Genomic DNA, 22,784 nt, shown 5'->3' on the forward strand with positions numbered 1-22,784 from the left:
CTTCCCACTAAAGCAGGTCGTAACACCATGGGCTAATTGGCAGGAATAACTAGGCCGCATAGTAAAATGTAAAGCAAAACCAGAGCAGCTAAAGTAAACTTTTGTAGCGTTCAAACCACTTTGGTTTGGTGGAGTTCGCAGCAACATGAATGAGAGCTGCCAAGATGTTACTTTCCTTAATACATTAAAATGGCAGTGTTTACTTAGAACCATATGGGAACTTTAAGGATAGACGGTATAGCCAGAAAAAGAGCCTGCAGGAGGAAAATAATCAGATAACTCTGTGCACTGGGGTAGAGGCTGATACCACAAAAGTGTGGAAAAAGTTTCGTTATTGCCAATGCAACAAAGCCTTTCAGTATGCGCAAGGCTGGTGTGTAAACCTGGGCAAGGACTCCGTGTTGGGTTCTGTGCCCTGTGAACACTAACAAGTTCAAAACGCTCGCTCAGCCCAAGTTGCCTCCTCTGCTTGAGGTAACACTTGATAGCTGAACTTGGTCCAGACTCTCTGTAAACGAATGCCTGCTTTCATAATGATCCAGTCCATTTCTCCGTTCCATAAAGCTTTAGACTTTGTAATTCTGGTTTCACCTCAGCATATGTATCTGTGTATCTGTATGCATAAATGTGGCTTTCATTGCTGGTTGTTCTGAGCACCACCTGGTTCAAAGCATACTTACACTGCTGCTGCGGATAAGGGAATGCAAAGTTTCCCAGTTTAAAGTTTGGGAATTGAGGCATGAACAGACCAAGTGAAAGACTGCAGTAAAGTGAGTGGGAATGAATCAAGCCCCAGGTCACCACCCTGAGTGGACACCCCCACCCTGCATGCACACACCCACAGAGCAGCTCTCCTCCTCCTCCCAGCCACCCCACTGCAGCCCTACTGCTTACCCATTTCCTAGGGCAGCTGCCCATGCACAGAGTGATGATAAGTCTAAAGAGAAGTTATTTTAGAAACAAATTTATTGAAAGAGGCCACTGGGGGTTCTTCTTGTTATACTTACATCAGGGACAAAGGGAGGATCCAGCATTCCTGCTTCTAACCGCTTGAAATTCATGCTCTTGAAAAAAGGGTGCCTCTTCACTTCTGTTGCACCTTCCCCTTGACACCCCAGCCGCTGCTTCACGTCTTTGGTGAGGAGCTGAAACATGCCAAGAGGAATGGTGAGGATGTCAGAAAAGCAAGAGCTCCACAACGATATTTTTATTTCCAGTTGGTTTTGAATGTGCCCAGAGGGAAGTGAAGAACTGTGTTACTTAATGGCCGGAGTTAAATGGATTAGGGCTGCACTGTTCTACATGCTGGTGAAACCCTTTGAAAGTTACCTGCCATAAAGCGTTTACAGCCATAATAGAGACCGTTGCTTCTGCTTATTTCCAGTGAGTGCTTTCAAGAAGAGGTTTGACATACCCTAATAACATATACAGATGCATATTTATAAGTCCCATGTGATTTTTATCAGTACTTTTTTTTTCTTGTTACTCTTGTTAGAATGATTTTCCCATGTTGCTTATGCTGAATGACTTCACTATCAAATTGTATTTCCCCCCACCCACTGCAATATATTCCAGTCCATCACATGACGTATTGAATCAACCCTTTGTGCTCATGGGCTTATCTCTGCTGAACTCAGGGGGAGATTTGTCCATGGAGTCAGTATCAGTAACCATCCTCAGTTCAGCCTTGTTTGTCTTCAGAGAAGGGCGATGTACCACCTGTACCTGCTACAGCAAGTCCTGCCTGTTTCCTGGGTACCTGTGATGGAGCACTGGCCACTACCTGAACCCAGCATCCCTGCTCTATTAGATAAGCCAGCCCATGAACACAAACATGGGAGCTGAAGGTCCTGGAAGACCTTGTATGTCCACTCGATCTGCAAGGGAACAGTTCAGTGGAAGAACAATTCTGGCACAGACTAGTTGGTGGCTGAGGAGACAGAACAGGTAGCCAAATCTTCACCAAAATGCCTCTTCTCTTAAATCATATGCGTAGAATCAAGTAGGTTAAATCAACGTCTTGAGAGGTCACATCTGAACTATCAAAGAGAGGGAGAGCTCAGCATGCAAATGACTGGTGTGATGGCAAAAAGACCATCGCTTGGGACAAGGACTTCACTAAAATGTGCCGCTGACTTCAGACAATCTGCTGAAAAGTAAAGGTTCACAAATTTGTATCCGTTTTTCCCATTCCATTCTTCTGTGAGGCAGCTTCCCTGATGCTCTCTTAGAGAACGGAAAATACAACTCCAAACTCACCATTTCAACTGCCGAGCTGATCAAAGAGCTGCATAAGGTGGGCCTTAGCATAACAGAAAACGAAACACGCACTGCAGACAGTCAAGGCGAGTTCTGCTGGAGTCGCCACTCGGGGGAAAAGGCTACAGACATACACTGCAACATGACGGAGCAAACAAGCCTGCCAGCCCCCTTCCCCGCCAAGAGCATGGCCCCTCAGCCGGGCAGCCGCCACGCCGCGGCTGCTGCGGGCAGGTGCGGGGCCAGCCTGCGCTCCCCCCGGGGCTGCGCCCACCCAGCCTGCGCTGCCCCAGCCTGCCCTGCCCCAGGACTGCGCGGCCGCCGCCCGCCGCCGGCGAGGAAGGGACGGCAGCGGGGCCGCCGGGGGGCAGCAGAGGAAAGGGCAGCGCGGCCGTGCAGCGCGGCGGGGCCCGGGCGGCGGCGGGGCCGGGGCGGGTCGGCGCGGGGCTCGGCCGGGCGCGGGGAGGCGTTCGCTTCCCTCGGGATCCCGACGAGGTAGCGGCCTGGGAGCTGAGTCGGGGACTCAGCCCGCGGGCAGGGCTGGTGCCTGGGTGCCCGGGTGAGAGAGATTCACGCCTCACCTCCTCGCCCGCCCCCAGCTTTGCTGCTCCAAAGCAGGAGCTGGCAAGCAGCGCCCCGCCCTCGCCCCCTCCCCAGGCGGGTTGTGCGGAGCGACCGTACCGAGACGGTCTGCAGAACTCCCTGGGACTGCCTTCCCGCGGGGAGCTCGGCGCCCACGCAGCACTGTGGGGTCATTTGGATCCCCTGAGCCTGTGAAGGGACCGAGGCCTCCGGAGCGCCCCTGGATAAATCCCTGAGGAGCTTCCCTGCTGGACCAGGGCAGTCAGGAAATCGAGCTGTGCCTGGCCGCTTGGGAGAGCGGGAGGCGAACAGCTTTGGGAGGGCCGGGGTGGAAGTGGTCCAGGAGATGGGGCAGGCCGTCAGGTGCAGCCCTGCAGGAGGTGGGGAACAGGGGCCAGGCAGCCTCCCAGATAAGGCAAGGCTGTCTGGAGATGGCTGCCTGTAGGCTTTCCAGCTCAGGGTACCCATCAGTACCCTCTGGTTGTGTTGCTGCCTCAGCCACATCATCTCACTAAGGAGGAACCTTCAAAGAAGTGTTTGTTGCTAATGTGACGTTGGTAAGTTTCTTCTGGTGTTTGGCTAGAGCTGGGTTTTCTGGTCCTTATCGTGGGTTTACAGGGTCACAGCTCTTTAGGCTTCTCTGAAGGCTCTGCTACCCCCTGGGCATCAGTGGTTTTCTTATCTGACTTCCACAGTCTCCTCAGTTCTGCATTTTTTTGCTAGGGGCCTCAGTTCCAGCCTGAGAGAGCAAATGGTTTTGGCAATCAGTGCCCCAGGTATGCAGAGACCATCCTCCCGCCAGTCCTGAGCAAGCTATGATGGCAGCAGTCATGCAGTGAGCAGAGGTGGTGAAGGGGTTCGTGAGACTAGGAGTCTTAGGCACAGCACTTTCTACCTCAGCACTAGCATCAGCAATAGCCAGAGGAGACTGCACAGGTTGAGGGATGGGGGGAAAACTAGCGATTCTGACCACAACAGCAACCTCCACCCTCCAGACAGCAACATCCCTTTCTTCCTCACAGTCTCCTCTGCTGCTGTCTAGGTGGTGACATCTGGTCTGACTGGTCACCACGACTGGCAGGTCCACAGACAGAGAAAGACTTGAAGAAACAGCTCTATGCCTTGCCGTCCTCTGAGTACATAGATTCATGTGGCACAGCACCATACGGATCCAGCTCATAGGAAAAGACCTTTCCCAGGGCACATCTCTGCAGCTTGTTTTCCCTGGTTAGAAGGAAAGAGGATGTTTTCCTTTCAAATCCTTGCACGAGACTTGGAGCTCTCATGGTTCTCGAGGCAAGGTTTTTTGTTGTGGGGGTTTTGTTTTTAAATCCCAACAGCCATATGGATTTCACCTATGTGAAGAAGATGGCTTTGGAATTTCCAGTCAGGATCTGGTTTGCTCTACTGTAGCTGGTCCTCTCTTGAGAGGACTTTTCTGACAGGTGGAAGGAAGAATCTGAAGGCAGAAGGACCATTTTTACTACCCATGGCTCTAATAAACTTTTGGAAATGACACCTTGGTGCTTTCAGGAGCAATGCTGCTGAGGAGCAAGTTGTAGTAGGAAGGGGTAGATTTGAACTTGCCTGTAGATGATGAAAGAAACCTCTACAAGTCAGCAGTGAAGGGAAGGAGGGGGGTTACTTTCCTATTTGTGTAGCCACTGATTCTCTTGCCTCTGAACTGAAGTGGGAAGACCAAGCTAATCTGGGAATTCATCCTTGTCAGGCTGTAAACGTCAGAAGTTGTTTGGAGTGTGTGGTCAGAGGAAGGGTAGTTGAGGATAGAACAAGGCTGTCTGGGGATTTCTGGGCTTCTCTGTGATAAACAAGGGGGAGTATTCAGTAACCTCAGATGCAAGAAAGCAGTCTCTGGAGCATGAATGCCATTGGTCATGGGTGGCTGGCCACTGCAGGACAGAAGGACAGAAAAGGGAACAGGCCACTGGGAATAGGCTGGGACTGAAAGACCACAGAAGGGAAAGGGTTCTCCTGCAAAGCCCTGCTGCAGGAGGGCAGCTGCCTGCCTCTTGAAGAGAGTTCCGATTTCTTTAAAAAAAGAAATCCATGGAATTTGGTAAGCTGTAGCTGCAGCCAGCTCTAGAGATGGCAACAGGTGAAACCAGACGCTTCTCCAGCCATCGATATAAGAGATAGCATGGACTGGAATATTTTCCAGAAGGGAAAGTTGTTCCTTTCTTCAAGAAATAGAGTCTTGTACAATTTCCTGCAGGCCCAGCAGCTTTCTGCAAAAGTAAACTTGCGTAATAGCCTGAAATATATATCCCATTCGGGAATCTAACCAGGAAAAGAAAACGGAGATAACAACTGTATGTTTTGAGTCATCTCTACACTTTTGTTTAATTCAGTTTCAAAGGATGTGTTTAGTATGAATAGAGAGCGGAACAAAAGCAACTATATCAGGCTGATGACAAGCCCTCCTGGGATAGCAGCGCAAATGACCCAGTCAAACATAATTTAAGTGTAATTCTGCAGCCAACGCCTATGGAGAATTCACAGAGCTTCAGATCTGAAGATGGCTTAGGCCATCCAACCATGCATGAAGTTGATACCAAGCAGCAGAGCTTTATGTTCTGGTAGCAAAGGCTCCAGATGACACTGTATGTGTGTAAATGAAGGCAGGATTTAATCTACAGAGTTATGGGCAAAGCATGACTAGAATAGGACTTTCAAAGAAGAGTCTTGAGTAGCAGTGGTGAAGTCACATTAAGATCTTTCTCTTGATATAAACTCTCTGATACTTTCATGTCACTCATTTGATCCCTGCTGGGGATTCAAACTCTGCAGTGTCTGAGACTTTTTCCACAACTTTGTTTTGATTCCTTTACAAAAAATCTGTTGTGAGGATCGCTAAAAAAATCCAACAGTCCCCAAAGCACTGCTTTATTTATCTTCATGTGATCAGTCAGTTCATATCCAGATCAAACCATGTAATAAATAACTCCAAGTCCTAAGATGTTAGTCCTAAAATTATAGGAGTAAGGGAAACTTCTTCTAGGGTAAGAGTGCAAAACATTGCTGCTTATGAAAGAAGAAAAGGGCAATGGTAAAACCATTTCCACGGACCCAGCTGATCAAATAGTTTAAGGGACCACCTAGATAAATGTCAACCCTGAAACAGAAGCAAGCATATTATCTTTAACAATTTTTAGAGAATAGAAAAGTAATACTATGGTCACCTTTCAATTACTAAATGAGACAAGACAGTGGTGTGGGAACTGAAGATACCAGAATGACATCAATGGCTGTATATTGCACTGCTTATGCTTATGAAATCACAGCCCAATCTGGCCTACTGAAGAGTCAAAACTCTTATCAGGCATGGGTGACAATTAAACTTACTGCAGAGGCTTACCACAGATTTTTTAAATCATTATTATTGTTGTTGTTGTTATTATTATCATAACCACCATCATCACCATCAATAGCAGTAGCAATGATAATCATTTGAAGAGCACCTTGATGTGTGTGAGGTGCCTCTCAAGAAAGATGAAAGAGCAGTTATTCTCAGGCAGCACTGGTAAACTTTAAGGTGTCATAACGTGTGAATAAGTTGGTTTCCAGGGATAAAAGCAAAGAGGGGGGATGAAAGCAGGCAGGCGCAATCGTAGTATGATGACAGAGTTTCTGGTGGTGAATGAAGAAAAGAAAAATCTGCTTTTAGGGAAAAAAGAATTTATCATCTTTTAGTTGGTTGGGGGGGCACTTTGGCAAGGGAATGGAGATCAGAATCACAGAAGAGCTGAGGCTGGAAGATGCCTCCGGAGATTGTCCAGCCCAATCCCTCTGCTCAAAGCAGAGTCACTGAGAGCACGTTGTTCAAGGCTGTGTCCACTTGGGTTTTGGACATCGCCAAGTGTGGAGACTCCACAGCCTCTCTGGGCAACCTGTTCCAGTATTTGACTACTCTCACCATGGAAAAGTGTTTCCTGATGCTCAGAGGAACTGTCCTGTGTTTCAGGTTGTGCCCATTGCCTCCCATCCTGTCACTGGGCACAAAACCATGAGTTTGGCTCCATCTTCTTTGCACCCTCCAATCAGGGATCCCTTTTGTGGAGTAAAATGGGAGCTGCAGGAATAAAAAGGGGCAGGGAAGATAGTCTGCGGGATATGTAGACAAACAGGACACTGACAGAGTGACAGAAGAGCACAGCAATATGGGCCCATCCAATACTGTTGACTTGAATGCACTTCAAGTCAAATCTCTAGATGCAAGACTGCACTTGTCAGGGAACACACGTACATCAATGAAGTACAAGTCATAACAACAACAAACAGGGAGCATTTCCTAGAAAGACTGAATTTTTTCACAGAAAAAAACACACCATGAAGCAGTTATGCTATATGGGAACTATGGGCTGGGGAGCTTCCCAGAAAGCCAGCTGCCCCTGTTCCTAATTATTTATTATTCATCTCTGTTTCAGTCCAAAATGAGGTCTGATTTATGGGAAATTACTTACAAAATGAAACATGGAAATATGGGATGGATGATGATTAATGAGAACTGTGATATGCGCCTGCAAAAATGCAAAGGGCACAAACATCCAGGAGGGGAAGGTTGACATGGGGTGACACTAAAGGGTTTTCATATGAGTAAATGAATCAAGACAATATATTTCCTGATGGAGACGCTATTAGCTCATGGAGTAAGCTTTGAAGAGAAGGTTAGGCGACATGGTGTAAAATATATTCCTCGCTTCTGCCCTTAAAAGTCCACTACAGGAAAGCCCTTTGTGTTGGATCTTTGTGAAGGCTCAAGTTAGATTTATGTACTGCAACTTCATGCTTCATTTTGCAGGTATGATGGGTACCTCATTATTACATTTTTGTTTCCTAGTTAAGATTCTGATACAAAGCAACAGAGCTCTGGTTTTCAATATAAAGAACAAAAACAGTTTGAGAAAATATATTTGAATCGTGGGCTCTTAAAAATGTCACTTGATAAAATAAATTACTTTTGGATGCAAAACCACAAATGCTATCATGCTCAGTATCAGAAGTAAGGTTCTTCCATTGTTAAGGCAGAGTAATTTTAATGCATTAATGCTCAGAAAGGACAGGGTTATCTCTGGATCCATTAAGAGTTTGCACAAACCACCTAAACGTGCCATGTGACTGGACAGTGAAGCAGTAACGATCAAGTTGTCAGGAATGATTTACATACAGTTCATGCTTCCCTGAGGCAAGGGACTGAACTAGCTTACTTCCTGAGGTCCCCGACTCCCTGCAACCGTAAGCTCTATGGCTTGAAGATGAAAATGGCACTACAGTATAATGACTTTCACTGTTTACTGCCCTGGGAGTGGTAGGTCATCTCCAGCACTATCTCATCAATGCTACATTAATTCTTCTCAGCATTAAATCCTCATGGGCTTGGTTATTTTCAAAGTATACTTTCATTCCATTATGCCTTGTGCCTGCAGCTCACTACAGAACAAGCAACGAGAATGTATTTTTTGCCTCACAACATCCTCATTTCATGCTAACAACAGGACACACACAAACTCTCCGCCACTCTGGCAGATGCTGCTCCTCACCTGGTGGGAGTTGAGATGCTACTAGAGAAGAGGTGGCAGGCCGAGCACATGAAATGGTCTGTAAGAGCCTGTGGCTGTCCTAGATCCTCCCACGCCGACTTCACTGGGGGCTCTGAACCGCAGATTAAGGCCAGTGAATGGCCTAGAGTATCTATCAAGAGTGATGTCAGTTAATTACTACCCTGGGGATTCAGCAATGAGTTGGTGTGCTGTGAGTTAATGACTTCCAGGCATGTTACTTGGCATTACTACTATTATTATTTTGCAAGGAGCCTTCAGTGTCTCTTCATGAAGCCAGCCAACCAGAATGCTGTTGATCTGCTGTTTGCTTGCCTGTTGCAGAAGATACTGGTGAAACTCTCACTACCTATTTGTTGACCTTTCTTTCCCTTCATTCTCTCTCTACCAGCACACACAGATATGTCATTGTCTCCGAAGGAGACTTCACTCTTTAGCAAACAACATCAAGGAAAAGGCCACATCCCTTTCCAAATTACAATTCAGCCTTCTAAAGATGGATGTCAACAAGACATTGATGAATTCAGACACAGCTTTGAGATTTCTCAGAGGGTTTGAGGATTTCCATTGTCAGACATGGCTATTGTGCTACGAAAATGACTCCCAGCTGAAAGAGTGAGAACACATTTTAAAGGACAGCTCAACAGTATTAAAAAAAGCTGGATACCCTGGCACCCTGGGGGAAAAGCTGCTAACAAAGTTAGTGAGATGGGGTGGGACAACATTTGAGTGTCACAATAATTTCATTGCATAATCTTTGTCCTGCTTACCCCCAGCTCTCACCAAAGACAATGGAAGCATGGGGCTTTCAGTTCCTTGCAGGAGACAATCAGAGTCTTGCATCATCACGTCCTTTTTATTTTTTCTACAAGATTATAGAAGACAGAAATGCATTCTTGACTGCAAACTAACATTCAAAGTCTCATGAGAACAGATACCGCTCCCTTGGCCATAAAACTCTGGAGAGGACTCAAGATGACTGTGATGAATCTCATGGAGAAGCAAGCCCAAATAAACACAATTTGAATGAATAGAGAAAACAGTCATCCCATCAGCAGATGAGCTTGGTTAGTCCTTGTCTCTGCAGCCCCTCTACGGTACTGTGTTACTGCTCAGAAAGTGTCAGATACAGCTTGCTAATGAAGCTGCCACACTGGGCCTTCAAGCCCCTTACCATTTTACAGATGGACTTGGCCTCCTCAGAAAACTTATGGGAGTACACTTCTTCTGTCTCCAGCACTCTTCTGTCCACTTCTTCCCTCTTGACCTTCTCTTTCCTTCCACGAAATGGTGATTGCCCAGCAATCATTTCATAAATGAGACAGCCTAGCCCCCAGTAGTCAGGGCTGAGTGTGTATCTCTGGTTGTTCAACACTTCTGGAGCTGTGGAGGAGAAAGACGTGTCTTGTAGAAATGCTTGATATTTACATAGCAAAAACCTTAAATTTCCAGCAGTTCCATTTTGGTGACTGAATACACATGCACAGAGAATGGTGGGTATAATATAGAAATACCTCCTGATTTCTGCTGATAGCACTACACAAAATGCAGCATGCTACATGCCATGGTTGTTTTTTTTCTTTACATGCTACATGCTGTGTGCACTCTCTAATGACTTAATACCAAGTCTGACCAATTAAAAAAAAAACCAAAAAGAGGTTGAAGCTAAGTATTAAGCAGAGGTCTAATCTTGAGAATCCTTCCAGATTTCTCCATTTAGGGAAGAAATGACATACAGACACACATGCTGTAAACAGCAGTGATATTTATTCAAAAGCAAAATTTGTCTTTTCGGTCAATTTATAACTTATTTTTTCCTCCCTTTAAAAACCAGATCCATTTATTTTGTGTTGCAGCCATCCAGTATGCTTTGGGCATATAGTCACTGTCTTGCAGACATCCTCAGTTGTGTACATGGCTACAAACACACATACGCATGTGCTCACAATCACAGAGTCGTAGTGTGTGTACAAACTTACACTGAGATAACAAAATTTAGAAATGACAACTGATTTACTTGCTTTCATTAAAGTCTCCATACGGTAACAGTGGCTCATATCAGCTAGTTTCTATTTAGTCAAATAACCATAAGCAATTTTTATTCCAAGAAATATGCCCACCCAGTGAATGAAAATAATTACACTGAATTTAGAAAACAGATCTAGTTAAATCAGCGAGTGTGTTTTTTACCAGTGCACAAATCTCCACCCTCCTTTTGTTCAGCCTCCCCTGCACATAGGGCAAGACTCAAGCTGACCTTGGTCAAGGATGACTGTAGGTACAGGCTTACCCATTTTATCATAAACATAGAAATACATTTTAACTATTATGCAAAAAGTAGCAACTAGTAAGAAACTTTTCTTTTAGCACATAACCCTCCTAAAATTAATCTACATTAAAATCACTAGAATCCTAGTTGTTGTCTCCCCTTTTATTTTTCTTTGCTGATTTAAGATCACAGACCAGTCTCATTAAGAGCTGTTGTGGTCCAGACTTTTCCCCACATCTGATTTCCACTAGCAGGAGTTTTTGGTGTGTTGCTGCAGGGAACTGGACCCAGCTGAATATGAATCTTTTTAAATTTTTTTTCCTAAGCTTACGTGGCAGAAAGATCTCCAAAACTCAAGTAACCTCAGCAAATTACAAAAAAGATGAGCTACTGAAGACTTACCCATATAGCCTACTGTTCCTACTCTTCCACGGATGGATTCACCCTCAGGGATTTTAACAGCTAGACCCAAATCGGATATTCTAATATGGCCTGGAAGGAAAAAAGAAACAACACAAAGCAGATGTAATAATATGACCCAAATTAGTCCAAAACCACAACTGTTGTCATTGCTACAATACTCCTGCAGACGTTTTAGGAAAAACATTCTGAGTTGCTGAACCAGGGCAGTTTCACTGATAAGGAAAAGAGGAGTTATTACATTGCAGTGAAATTAATTTTAACAGTGAGGCTACAGACTACAGTGGATTGTGTTAGATATTGTAAAATCAACCCAAAAAAGGCAGTGAGAAGCATCCTGTAGGGAAGATTCTTGAACTGATCACAGGGGATGCATGGGCTGACATAATTCTGTAACTCTCTGATGACTGAAGGGGCTACCTCTGTTCCGTAAGTCAGCATGAGACTTGATTACCACTGCCATCAGCAACAAACCTGGGTTTGCATAAAATGAGAGCTGGCTCAGCAAAGGATGGAAGTACTTTTGAAAATGGAGCAGGAAGCACAGATTTAGAAATTACAACTTCCTTTGTGTTGTGTCAGCCTCGCAACAATAAGGATGGAAAAACAATGAAGAAAGGCAGGCACCCCCAGCACAGCCATGCTCTCCAGAACAGACCCTGCTGAGCAGCACGGCTGTTTCACTCTGTCCGTGCACTGAGCTCCAGCACTTCACCCACCCCAAGACAGGAGTATTAGTGTATGTTGAGCCTCTTAGTCACTTCAGAGCATTATTTGTCTTCATGCAATATATATCCTAAAACTAACTTAATCTACTTTACTATGAACGCATCTCTGTAAACCTCTGAGACTTACCATAATCATCTAGCAGGATATTTTCTGGCTTCAAATCTCTGAAAATGAAAGATAGAAGACTTGTATGAAGCTGGTTTTGATAACATAACCATACGACAGAATGTGAGTGCATTTATTACTAGTAATAAACCAATTGAGTGTCAACTCAAACAGCAAGGAACTGATGAAACCAATACAACTTTCTACAACTCACTTCACAGATAGACTGAAACCATATGTCTTTTTCTAAACTGGAGTTACATTTTTTCACTAAGACAAGCTTTTAGTTCCTAATCCACTCTGTAATGGACTCATCCACCTAGTCCTGTAAGCCCTGTAAACCAACCTCTATAGTCCTGCATGTTGTTAAATCTCTGCAGTATTTTCTGTTGTAAAATCTTTTGTTAAAAAGAAAAATATTTTGAATTTTCAAATATTTCATTTGCATATAAAATTAGAAATAGCAATCTGTTGGACTCAGATTTTCTATGCTTGGCATCTGGCTCAGACCAAATACACGAATGTGTATACATGCATGCACATACATGCACATGTACATGCACTTGTGCACATGTGCAATACTTTCAGTGAGTTTGGAAAATGAGGGGTGGAGGGGGAATGCTGCACCTGGATTAAGATTCTCCTTACAAACATTTGTGAAACTCTACTGCCTATGTGGTTCGGAGCAACGCCATGAAAATTGGCAAAGTGGTCACTCTGATGTCAAAGATGTGCCTTTCACTGCTCCTGTGAAAAAAATCTGGCCTAGTTATAAGTTGCTGAAAGAAATAATTTTAGTTTTCATATATTTTGCAAAGCCTTGGCAGGTCATTTTTCTAAAAGGTTTGCCTGCACCAAACCTGCTCCACCACCTGCTGCTTCAAGATGCTGCCCAGGTCAGCCATGTTCAAGTTCCCTCACTTGACCAAGGCTGTTTTCCAAACCTGTGGAGCGAAGCAGAACTTCACAGCTGCTGCTGCCATTGCTGGATGCAGTGGGCTGCTGTCGAGGTGGGAGCTAGGTGGGCTCGTGCCTGTCCTCCCAGTGCCCCTAAGGAGGGACAAGGTACAGCCAGCCTACTGCTAGTGCAGCATGGGAAGGTCTCACAGCCTGGGAGATGGGACTGGGAGGTCTCATGCGGAAGATGGGGACGTGCTGGGCAGGAAGCATCCCAGAAGAGCTGTACGATGGGAGCAGGCTGTGCTGGCTCAGGAGCCCAAACAAGGCACCAGGAACGTATTGCTGCAATTCACACACCATGCCCTGACTTTGATCTGATCAACTCCTACTGAAACACAGCATCTAGCTTGGTGCAAATCCAAGAAGTGCTTGGTCTCATCTTTTTTTAAGGCCTTCTTCCATTTGTGAACCAGCTTGATTCGGTTAGCTTCTCAGCAAGAGACATTTCTTTTCAAATAGCAAAGAGAGGGGGGCATGCAAGAGAAGCCCTCGCACCAGGAGATCAATGCACTGCAGTCTGCGCAGGAGTCTGCCCTGTGTTTCAAGCCGTACCACTCCGGTATCATGAATTTTCCTGTGAATGGAGACGGGTACTTTATAGTTTTGACAATGCCAAGATTAAAATTTCAAAACTTGTCTCTTTTTTATTTATTATTTTCAAGCAACGACTTAGACCGCTCTGAACAATCTCCTCTTCTTGCTTGCTTCAGACCCTCTTGACCTCTCAAGATAAACCAGATGCCCAGTGGTACCACACCTACTTTTCAAATAAACATCACTGAAATATGTGAAGGGCAGCCGAACGCTGCGGACAAGCTGTGCTTTTGTTTAATATACCACTGTGGGCTTTCCCTGCCTATTGGCAGAAGGTTTCCAATGCTCGAGCAACATGGTTGAGGGCATCTCCTATTTATTTTTTAAAATTTATTCCAAATCCTTTAAGAACTATTTCTGTGAAGAACTCAGACTTCATTAATTACTTCATCTTCCACTCCAGTAATTAGTCCCACTTAAAGATGTAACTGTGGCCAAATGACAAGAATCCTGCATGCAAGTTGGGAAATGTTGTCTTCGAATGAGAAAATGAGAAACTCCACGAGGACTCTGAGAAAGGGGTTTGGTCCTTACAGCTCCCTGTGATTTAGGGCAATTAGAGCAAGCTTTTCTACACACACACACGCACGCGCGCACACACACACACACACCCCCCGGACATCAGTTGTCAGTTCTTTTTTTAGATTTCTGGTTCCTCAGTATGAAAGCTGGCTTCCTTCGCATGGCCAACATCTTCCAAGTGCCAAGGAGGAATGTGATTCTTGTACTGAAATGTCTAGGAGAAACAAAGGTCCCTGGTGGGCACAGTTACACGTAAGGCTCCTTCCCGATGGTACAGCTGCCCATATGTAAACTAGCCTTGCCTAAATATAGTGCAACATAAACTGCTGACACTGCGCCCATGATCGAAAGGTGATGGTACGCTGTTGGCTGGACAGGACAGCATAAACAACTCAATTAGTCATGGTGGACAAGGCTTTACTGTATATTTGTGCAATGCCTAGGACAATGTGATCTTGATGCTTCCAGGCATGGCTATAGCGTATATATATTTCTATAAAGTTAATATATATATATAAAAATATATATTAAATATTAAATATATATTTTATATATAAAAAATAAAGGAGAATCAGCAGCTTTTTATGTTTGCTTTCCATGAACAATTGACCTGTTGACCTTTACTAACATGATGTAGTTGAGAAATGTAACATAAGTGCCACCTTTGGCAAGGGAATTCTGAATCCGATAAATCTAACTCTGAGCCTGGTTGTTCACTCAGGTCACGTCTGCAGCGTGCGTCACCAGCCCATGAGATGGGGATGTATTTTCCGATGCTGTGATTTACTCAGAAGCATTTTGTTCTTAGCAAATGAAATTAAGTCTGAGGAATAAGTGTTTTACGATGAATTATGCACCTTGAGAAAGCAGTAGCATTTAGCTGCTATATTTTATTGACCTATATAGCACTTCTCATGGGTCCCAAAACAGACTGTGGTATTACAAATTAGGGGTCTCTGCAGATGCTCCTAAAATACTGCTAGAAACTGTCACCTACAAGGATACAGTATCATTCATCACCAAAATGAATGTGCAGTCTGAGGTGTGAACTAGCAGATCTTCAAGAGTAACATGAAAACAACTGCTTCAGGTAGTAGGATGCCATTTCTCTCAGAAGCACGTGCTATTTTAGGTGGCCAGATCTAATCTGTTTTATTAGAAAGCGGCATTAGTGTGGCATTTTACCAGCTGTGTTATGAATGTACCAGTCATTTTCATCAATAAAGTATGCTTGTAATCTAGTACTTTTTTAAAGAAACACTATAATGCCTCCTAAAACTTTGTTGAATGTGGTAGGATGTTTTTTAAAGAAAAGGGAAGCCAGGCACATCGCTCATTATTTGATTTTTCAATTGACATTAAACATTTAATTCCATTTTGTTCCTTGGGGGAAAAAAAAAATCTCCTCCTTGGACTAGCGCCAACTAAATCACGATGTTATCTGTCTGCTCTCCTTATGCCAGCTAGCGAGATCTGAGTCACAGTGAGGCAACCAAGTGGCAGTTTGCTAGAGATCTCCAAGGAACAACAATATCGTAATTTCTATGTATAGAAGCATATGTATAATGCTTATTACACATGGGCATACCAAATGATTTAAAGTGTGGCTTACTTTTTAAAAATAACATATTACGCCTATTAATCATTATCCTTGGAAGATCTTTCATGAAGTTACAGGACCTCTTCTGCTGTGAATGCCAGCAGTAATGATTTCACAAGCTGGGATGATGAAGACAAACATTGAAAGTTGTTTACAACTATATTGGTCATTGATTAAAAAAATAAATCCTCATGGAGTCACAAGAACTCTGTCTGCAATCACCCTGCTTATCCAGCAAGTAAACCCTACGATGCCCTGGAAAAGTGCTTGCATAGAGCTGTAAGCCAGACTGGAAGCTGAGAACTTGAAATCTGTCCTTCTCGAAGCTGGCTGCCTGTCACCACGCTGGCTGCACCATGCTCTGCCCGCTGGCTGCACCCGCAGCGGGTGGGACGCTGCCAGCAGGACCCCTCTGCTGCATGGCTGTGAATGAATGTGCCTCCTTCCACGGCTGGCACGCTACGGCCACCGTCACCATCCAATCTAGCTAATCAAACTAGTTTGTGTCCTAGAGCGTAAATCCATGCCCTGCATCTCAATCACCCTCTTGCGCTAATCATGCTCCCTCTGGATAGGAGAGACGGTTTTCCCACATCTGACAGGCTGCAGCCCCTGGTGCAATATAATCTAACTAATTAAAATAGAGGCTTGAATACAATTATCTCCATTTCACACCAACTAGAAACTAGATTCCTTAATGAAATCCCTTTAAAGGAACTTCCATAATTTTCTTACGTCACCCAGTACACTCTGAGGTAGGGTTTGGGGAGCTTTGTGTTAGTTCTGTATAATTTAGATGGGATGTACTTAGTGAAGCAACTGCCCCCTTCCATCGCTCCTGAATCACATTGTATTTGCACAGGGCTCTGGAAATTTCAGCCAAAGCGCACTGAGGCATCTCAGTTGAACAGCACCACAGTGAGCAGGGAGGATGCAGGCAATTCTTTTCTATGCAGAAAAGATGTCCTAACACTCTAGAGAGTGCTTACCTGTACACTGTATTTTCTCTGTGTAGGTCTTCTAGGCCACAAAGAATCTCTGCTGCATAAAACAAAGCTCTTTCCTCCTCAAAGCCTGGGTTCCCCATGTTGTAGATGTGAAACTTCAGGTCACCTCCATTCATTATGGTCAGAACTAAACACAGTGCATCCTTTGTTTCATAGGCATAGGCTAAATTGACCTAGAAAAACATTTGTAGCATAGTTGTGACAGTTCAGTTAGCTGCTAAGAGGAAAGCCCTAACTTTTCATTAAAATTTTCTCTGGAAAAGGGAAAAAGAAGTAGATTGACTGAATATGATATGGGCCTTATTACAATAGAAAACATACATTTTAAAAGTACAGAAAAATCAGATGTTAGGATTTTATAAATTAGTTTGTTGGATTGCTGTCAAACCCCTATCACCTCAGTAGGTTCCCAGGAAGGCTCAGACAGCCCAGTCCTGTGGTGGTCAAACAGACCATCACTGAGGCATGAAGGTCAGCATCACCCCTGCAAGGCTCTGGTGGGTGCCCCAGGAATGATGAGACACACCAAAAGTTACCCATCACTTTTAAATATGTGCCATCATCTTTGCTTCTGCCAGAGGTAAGTAAACATCTTGCATCTGTTGTATTCACAGTGTTTTCCTAAAACGAGTATAAAGAACATGACAGATGCTGAGAGAACACCACCTTTTTTTTAAAAAAAATCTAAGTCAAGCTTTTAAGGAGGCAGAAGAGCTGGCACGACTCAGGAAAGCCCTATGTCAGGCAGACCAGCTCCACATCACTTGTTAGATGCTGCTGCTAGCCAATCTCTTCTGATCTATTTGGGTTGAATCTCCTTCAGTCTCCTCCAAGCTCCTCTCTCCCAGACATTGGGAATTCAGGTGATCACCCCGGATAAAAATAGCTCAGCCTGATGCAGTCCTGATGCAAGTCAAGGCTGTAAAATGCATCATCTTCTCATGGTAGGAACAGGCACCCGTGTTAGTGCATTTCTCACAGACCAGAGGCTAAAATGAGACTCAGCAAAGGTGCATGGAGCAGGACTAAGGTGCCAAGCAAAGCGAGTCGGCTTCTGGCACCCCTCCTGTAGCAGGAGGTGGAGGAGGCATCGGATTCAGCAAGAACAGTGCTCAGCAGGTGAGCAGGGAGCTGAGCGCTAGGGAGTTCAATACTCACTACAAACTGACTATTGACTTTTTCTAAAATCTGCTTTTCATTTAGTGCCATGGATTCGCCTTTCCTCTTTTTTATTCTCTTCTTCTCTAATCTCTTGCAGGCGTACATCTTCCCTGTCGCTCGGACTTGGCAAGCGCAGACCTGCGAATTGAACAGAACAATTGCTGGGTAATTCGAAGCAAACGCTGTGTCTGGGTTGCACTTCACTCCTCACGATCTGATCCGACTTAGTCCTTTTAAGGCTAGAGACGGCGGCAGAGCGAGTAAGGCACAGGCGGGGGCAGCTGGGGAGCCGACTACTGTTTCCAAACCTGCTGTGTAGTATTGCTTTAATTATTTCACTTTCCTCTGCCTGCTTCCTATCCCACCTCCTTTTGTCTGTGCAGATTGTAATCTGCTCAGCTACAGCCTGCCCAGCCTCCTCTGCCTCTGCTGCCCAGGCAGAGACCTCAAGCCACCAGCAAAATACAAATAAGGGTGTGACCTTAATTCCACTGTGAATGCAACGGTTGAATACGAAATCATTCTCAAAAGTGTTCTTTTGAGATTACGGTGTCATGAGAGGTTAAGTAAAACTGTCAGCAATTAATGAAAACCAGCCTCTGTCGCATCAGGCTCCTGTAACGTGCAGTGCCTGAGAAGTAAGAAACACTCTTAACAGAAACTTTCAGAATTACTCACCTCCCCAAAGCCACCTTTCCCCAGCACCCTGTACTGCCGAAATGTGTTTTTCGTTACTGGTTGCCTGGAAGTAAAGGAAATAAAAAAAAAAGAGACACACTACATTTAATGCACTCTCTGTGATTTATTTATTTCAGACCATACTTTTGAAAAGCAAAATAGATAAATATTACATAATAACATTATTTCGAGGTAATCATATTATATAATACAATACATAATTATGTAATTACATTACTTCAATACTATGTATGGCTTGAACTTTTCAATTCCAACATATTAAGCTGTAATAAAATACAACACATTAGTGAGTCATCAGTATAATTTCTGCTAGCATCTTAGGACCAAGGAGGGTTCTGGATCTCCATTATATAGCTTTGGCCTTTGTTAAGCAAAGGGGAGGTCCGAGAACTTCCAAGAAGGTATTAATTCTCATGATATACAGGAATCTTTTAAGGGTAGTGCTGGGCTAACACTATTGATTTGCTTGGTCTTCAAGATGAGAAAAATAGATCCAAAATGCAAACCACCAGAAAATATTTCTTTTGTCTTGACCTTAAAGCAGGAAACAGATGTGAAACAAGGAAAGAATTAGTCCCAGGAACCAGAGAGGTGGGTTTAGGTGCCATTCGCAGGAGAGGAGAGCAGGAGCTGAGCTCCAAGCCAGTCCAGCCCCACCTGGGGCACCTGCCTCCTGGGAGAGCATCATGGGTGAGATGGGAGGGAAAGCACCGCTTTTCTTTTAAGGGCCAAATTAAGGGTTAAATAGGTCTTTCTTTCCGAGGGCTGCCTGCTCCCTAATGATCACTAGACATGATCACTATACCATCTCACAGGATTCCCACAAAATTCTGCTCCACCAAAAAGGCTCCAGCCCTACGTCTAACTCGTATTTTGTCACCATAAAAGTTTTATAACGTGACAGATGAAGAACACTAGATTCAGAGAGATCTGACTTTGTATCCACCACTCCATCACTGAAGTATTACAATTACATTAGCAGTCAATATGAATATTCCTACCAGCTTTGTTTTCCTCTGGCGGGCAGCCAGGCAGCACAGGGAGCACAGCAACGTGGCTGTTCCCACAACAGTGATGATGAGGTTGACGACAATAAGGAATAAATGTTAGAGTGAATCGTTTCATTTCTGTTCGTTATTGTTTTTAAAAGTGGGGGAAGAAAACCACGCAGAAGGCCAAAACTAGAAGAGAGAAAGATGCTATTTTCAGGCTTCTGGGAGGACACTGCAAATGCTATTGGGGTTAAAAGCAACAATTAGCAGTGATAACTAGATGCTCAGCAATGTCCCTGGAATAAATGGACTGTATGACTCCTCCGTTGCAGCCAGCAGGCTGTCAGAAGGAGCTGTTGATCACTCTGTGCCACTAACATCTCTTTGCTAACCCTAAAAACAGTTCTCCCAGCTTCTTAAATCAGGCATATCCAATAGCTTGTCACATTTGCTGGGGGAATGGAAAAAAAAATAATCCTCAAAGCATTTCAGAAAATTCTTGAACCCAAATGTGAAAATAGATAGGAAATAGCCTGGCTAGAGATGAATCATCTGATGGTTTTTTTTTAATTGAAATGGAAGAGTAAATGCTGGATTCAGCAAAGATGGCATGTGGAGCACGTCTTGGCATGAAATGGCGCTCCCCTCTGCCCACTGCTTCCCTTCCCTCTAGTGCAGCAGCTTTGTAGCTTTCCAGGGAGAGGAACTGGCACAGCTCCTTTGATCTCTGAGGCATCACGCTGATATACACCGCTTATGGATCCGGCCCTAACTCATCTGCCGTAATTAAGTCCATTTGTGGAACCTGGGGCTTCTCTCAGCTCAAGGTCACTGTTACCCAGCAGTGTGCGTCTGCTTCAGCCCTCACCAACAAGGAGAAGACAAAGGCCCCTTCCCTTGCAAATTAATACCCACCAAGGCTGCCTGGTTACTAAATGTGCTCAGAAATGTCTAGCCAATAAATATGGTGCCAGGACCTATATGCCATAGCTTTGTCTGTTTACAGTGACTTAATAATAGTGGTAACTGGTCCAGACAAAAAAGATGCCACATTCAGAGCACAGTTAAACAGAAAGACAACTGAAGTTGTGGAATGTACTTGAAATGTTCCTAATGTACCTAATACCATTAAAAGCCAAACACTTGAGCACCAGAAGCCAAAACTGGCTCCCTGGTGTTTTGGGGTGTTTTTCTGTTTTATTCTTTACTTCCCCAGCAAGCAGCATCTGCTTCAGTCTTGGGCATGCTTGGGCACAGTGTTTGCAAATGCAAAAGCCAGAGACTGGACATGTATCTTACGTTTAGCATTACAGATGCACAAGGGTAGGTTATAAAAAAGTGCAATGTGTCTTTCAAGCTGTGCCATCAGTAGCTCATGGTGACAGGGCCTACCGTGAAACTGGCCACAGATGTTTCTCAGATCACAGGAGATTTGGATTCCTACTTTTTTATAGGCTGTAGAATTTTTTTCCTATTCACTTGCTGTGCACAAGCATATGAGCAAAAAAGGTGCCCAAGCTGCTCGCTGGAGCATGTCACCTTCAGGAGTGCAATGTCCTTAGAGAGAGAAGGAAGCAGCTGAGGAGGATTTACGGGTGTAAGCACACTCATGGAGGATGAAGGAGCACAATCCATATCCCAGGCACTGACTGTGCTTGTTAGATGGTCACAGCTGGAGGAGACTCAGCTCGTGGTTAAATCGCGTCTAACGCCAACATAACCATGACTTTTCTATATGGCAACTTTGTCTGGCTAAAGCCATTACCTCTTCTTGAGCTTTCTAACAGTGAACACTTAAAACCAAATTCTAAAATTATGAAAGCCTTCCTGGAGCTCTCTGAATTTTTAATTAACAACAAAAAAAAAAGGCAGGGGGGGGAGGGTGGGGAAGTGAAAATTACAAAACTTACCTTTCCAACCACTTCCACTGGAGAAACCTGTCGAAGTACATGCTGTTTAGGTATTCTTGGAATGGTTCCCCACTGAGGTGGTCAAGGACAGATCTATCTCAGATGAAAAGGATATATAAGCATTTTACAATCCTAAACTTGGAGCAAAAAAGAAACAAAACAAGAGGAGGAAATCCAGCCTTCTTGTTTGGTAGGATCATTTTACTTTTACTTCATTTTGTAATTGATTTTACTCAGTTTCAATCTAGGAACAAAGTGATGTGTTTGATGTATTTGATAACAGGAAGCCTTACAGAAGCTGAATAGTAATATGCACTGGTTATGCTTGCTGAAAATTAACAGGGCATCTCCCACTGGCTTCAATGGGCATTTTCAAAGGCTGTTAGTCACTAGACAAGAAATGTCTTTGCTTCTGTAAGTAAATTAACAGAACACCCTCAGGAACTGAGCTCCTAAACTTTGGGGGGTGTTTACATCTGGATTGAAAATTTCTGGTTAAAGCTCATTTCTGTCAAAGAGGGACCACCAGAGGTGTTATTTTGAACAAAAAAAAAACAAAACAACAACACAACCAATTTTAATTCCTGCTATACAGAAGTAGTAACTCTGATTAAAGTCAAAGGGCTATGTGCTTTGTAGAGTAATACAGAGGAAGGAAAGTCTAAACAGGGATGTGGATTCACTTTTCTTCTGGGGCTCGTACAGTGGATGCAAAATCTTTTTGCATAATCGAAGGAATAAAGGAATAAAAAGTAAGAGAAGTATGTTGCTCACGACAGGCAACAAGCAGCCAAAGACGAACAGACAAGCCATAAGAAAGGCCAAGAGTTCAGAGCTAAGAAAAGCTGGGCTTAGCTGAGAGAACCACCTGAGGCGAAGGTGGTGACAATGTTTAACAGGGGGTTGTTCACCTGCTGGTTTTGGTTCTTGCCTTGCTTAGTGGGGTACTGCATCCACCTCTGCTGGCAGCATTGGCAGGGACAAAACTTGGGTTTGGGTGAAAAGCGCCCACAAGAAATAAGTATTTGTGTCTTGGTGTATACAGACAATTTTGTGTCTGTATGTAAGAGTGTACAGACACGCTTCCAGATTTTGCTGGAGGAGGAAATCCTCTCTGAAGGACTACTCTGGTTTGGGAATGGGTAATCTATGTCTTACCCTGGGGCAGTTCTAGACCTGAGCAAGCAATTCACCAGGAATAATGTGTCTCCCCAGTTTAGTTCCTCCTGTTCATAAGCTACTTACTCTTCATAAGTTTTTGGAATTTCTCAGCTGTTTGAATTTTTTTTTTGGTAATTCTTGCACCATCAATTTGGAGCAGGCAGGTAATTGCACATATTCAGTATTCAGAAGTCAAATTGTTGTTGTCTTCATTAGCTTTGATTGGACACAGATCATA

General features: G+C 44.1%; 1 protein-coding gene across 3 annotated transcripts in view; it reads right to left on the reverse strand.

Annotated features, from left to right (window-relative positions):
• GRK5 (G protein-coupled receptor kinase 5) overlaps window positions 1-22,784 on the reverse strand; it is a 169,506-nt gene that overhangs the window by 11,102 nt on the left and 135,620 nt on the right. For 2 of the 3 annotated variants that reach the window (XM_055719609.1, XM_055719608.1), the window contains 8 exons: window positions 21,386-21,478; window positions 18,463-18,526; window positions 17,782-17,922; window positions 16,606-16,796; window positions 11,962-11,999; window positions 11,089-11,178; window positions 9,592-9,800; window positions 1,008-1,145 (listed from right to left, as the gene is read on the reverse strand). In XM_055719609.1, the coding sequence (XP_055575584.1) occupies window positions 1,008-1,145; window positions 9,592-9,800; window positions 11,089-11,178; window positions 11,962-11,999; window positions 16,606-16,796; window positions 17,782-17,922; window positions 18,463-18,526; window positions 21,386-21,478 (964 nt within the window). Of the gene's footprint in view, window positions 1-1,007; window positions 1,146-9,591; window positions 9,801-11,088; window positions 11,179-11,961; window positions 12,000-16,605; window positions 16,797-17,781; window positions 17,923-18,462; window positions 18,527-21,385; window positions 21,483-22,784 lie in introns of all 3 variants that reach the window. The other variant, XM_055719610.1, reaches the window with a different exon arrangement.

The sequence above is a fragment of the Falco cherrug genome, chromosome 9 (genome assembly GCF_023634085.1).
Source record: "Falco cherrug isolate bFalChe1 chromosome 9, bFalChe1.pri, whole genome shotgun sequence".
NCBI classification, from domain to species: Eukaryota; Metazoa; Chordata; class Aves; order Falconiformes; family Falconidae; genus Falco; species Falco cherrug.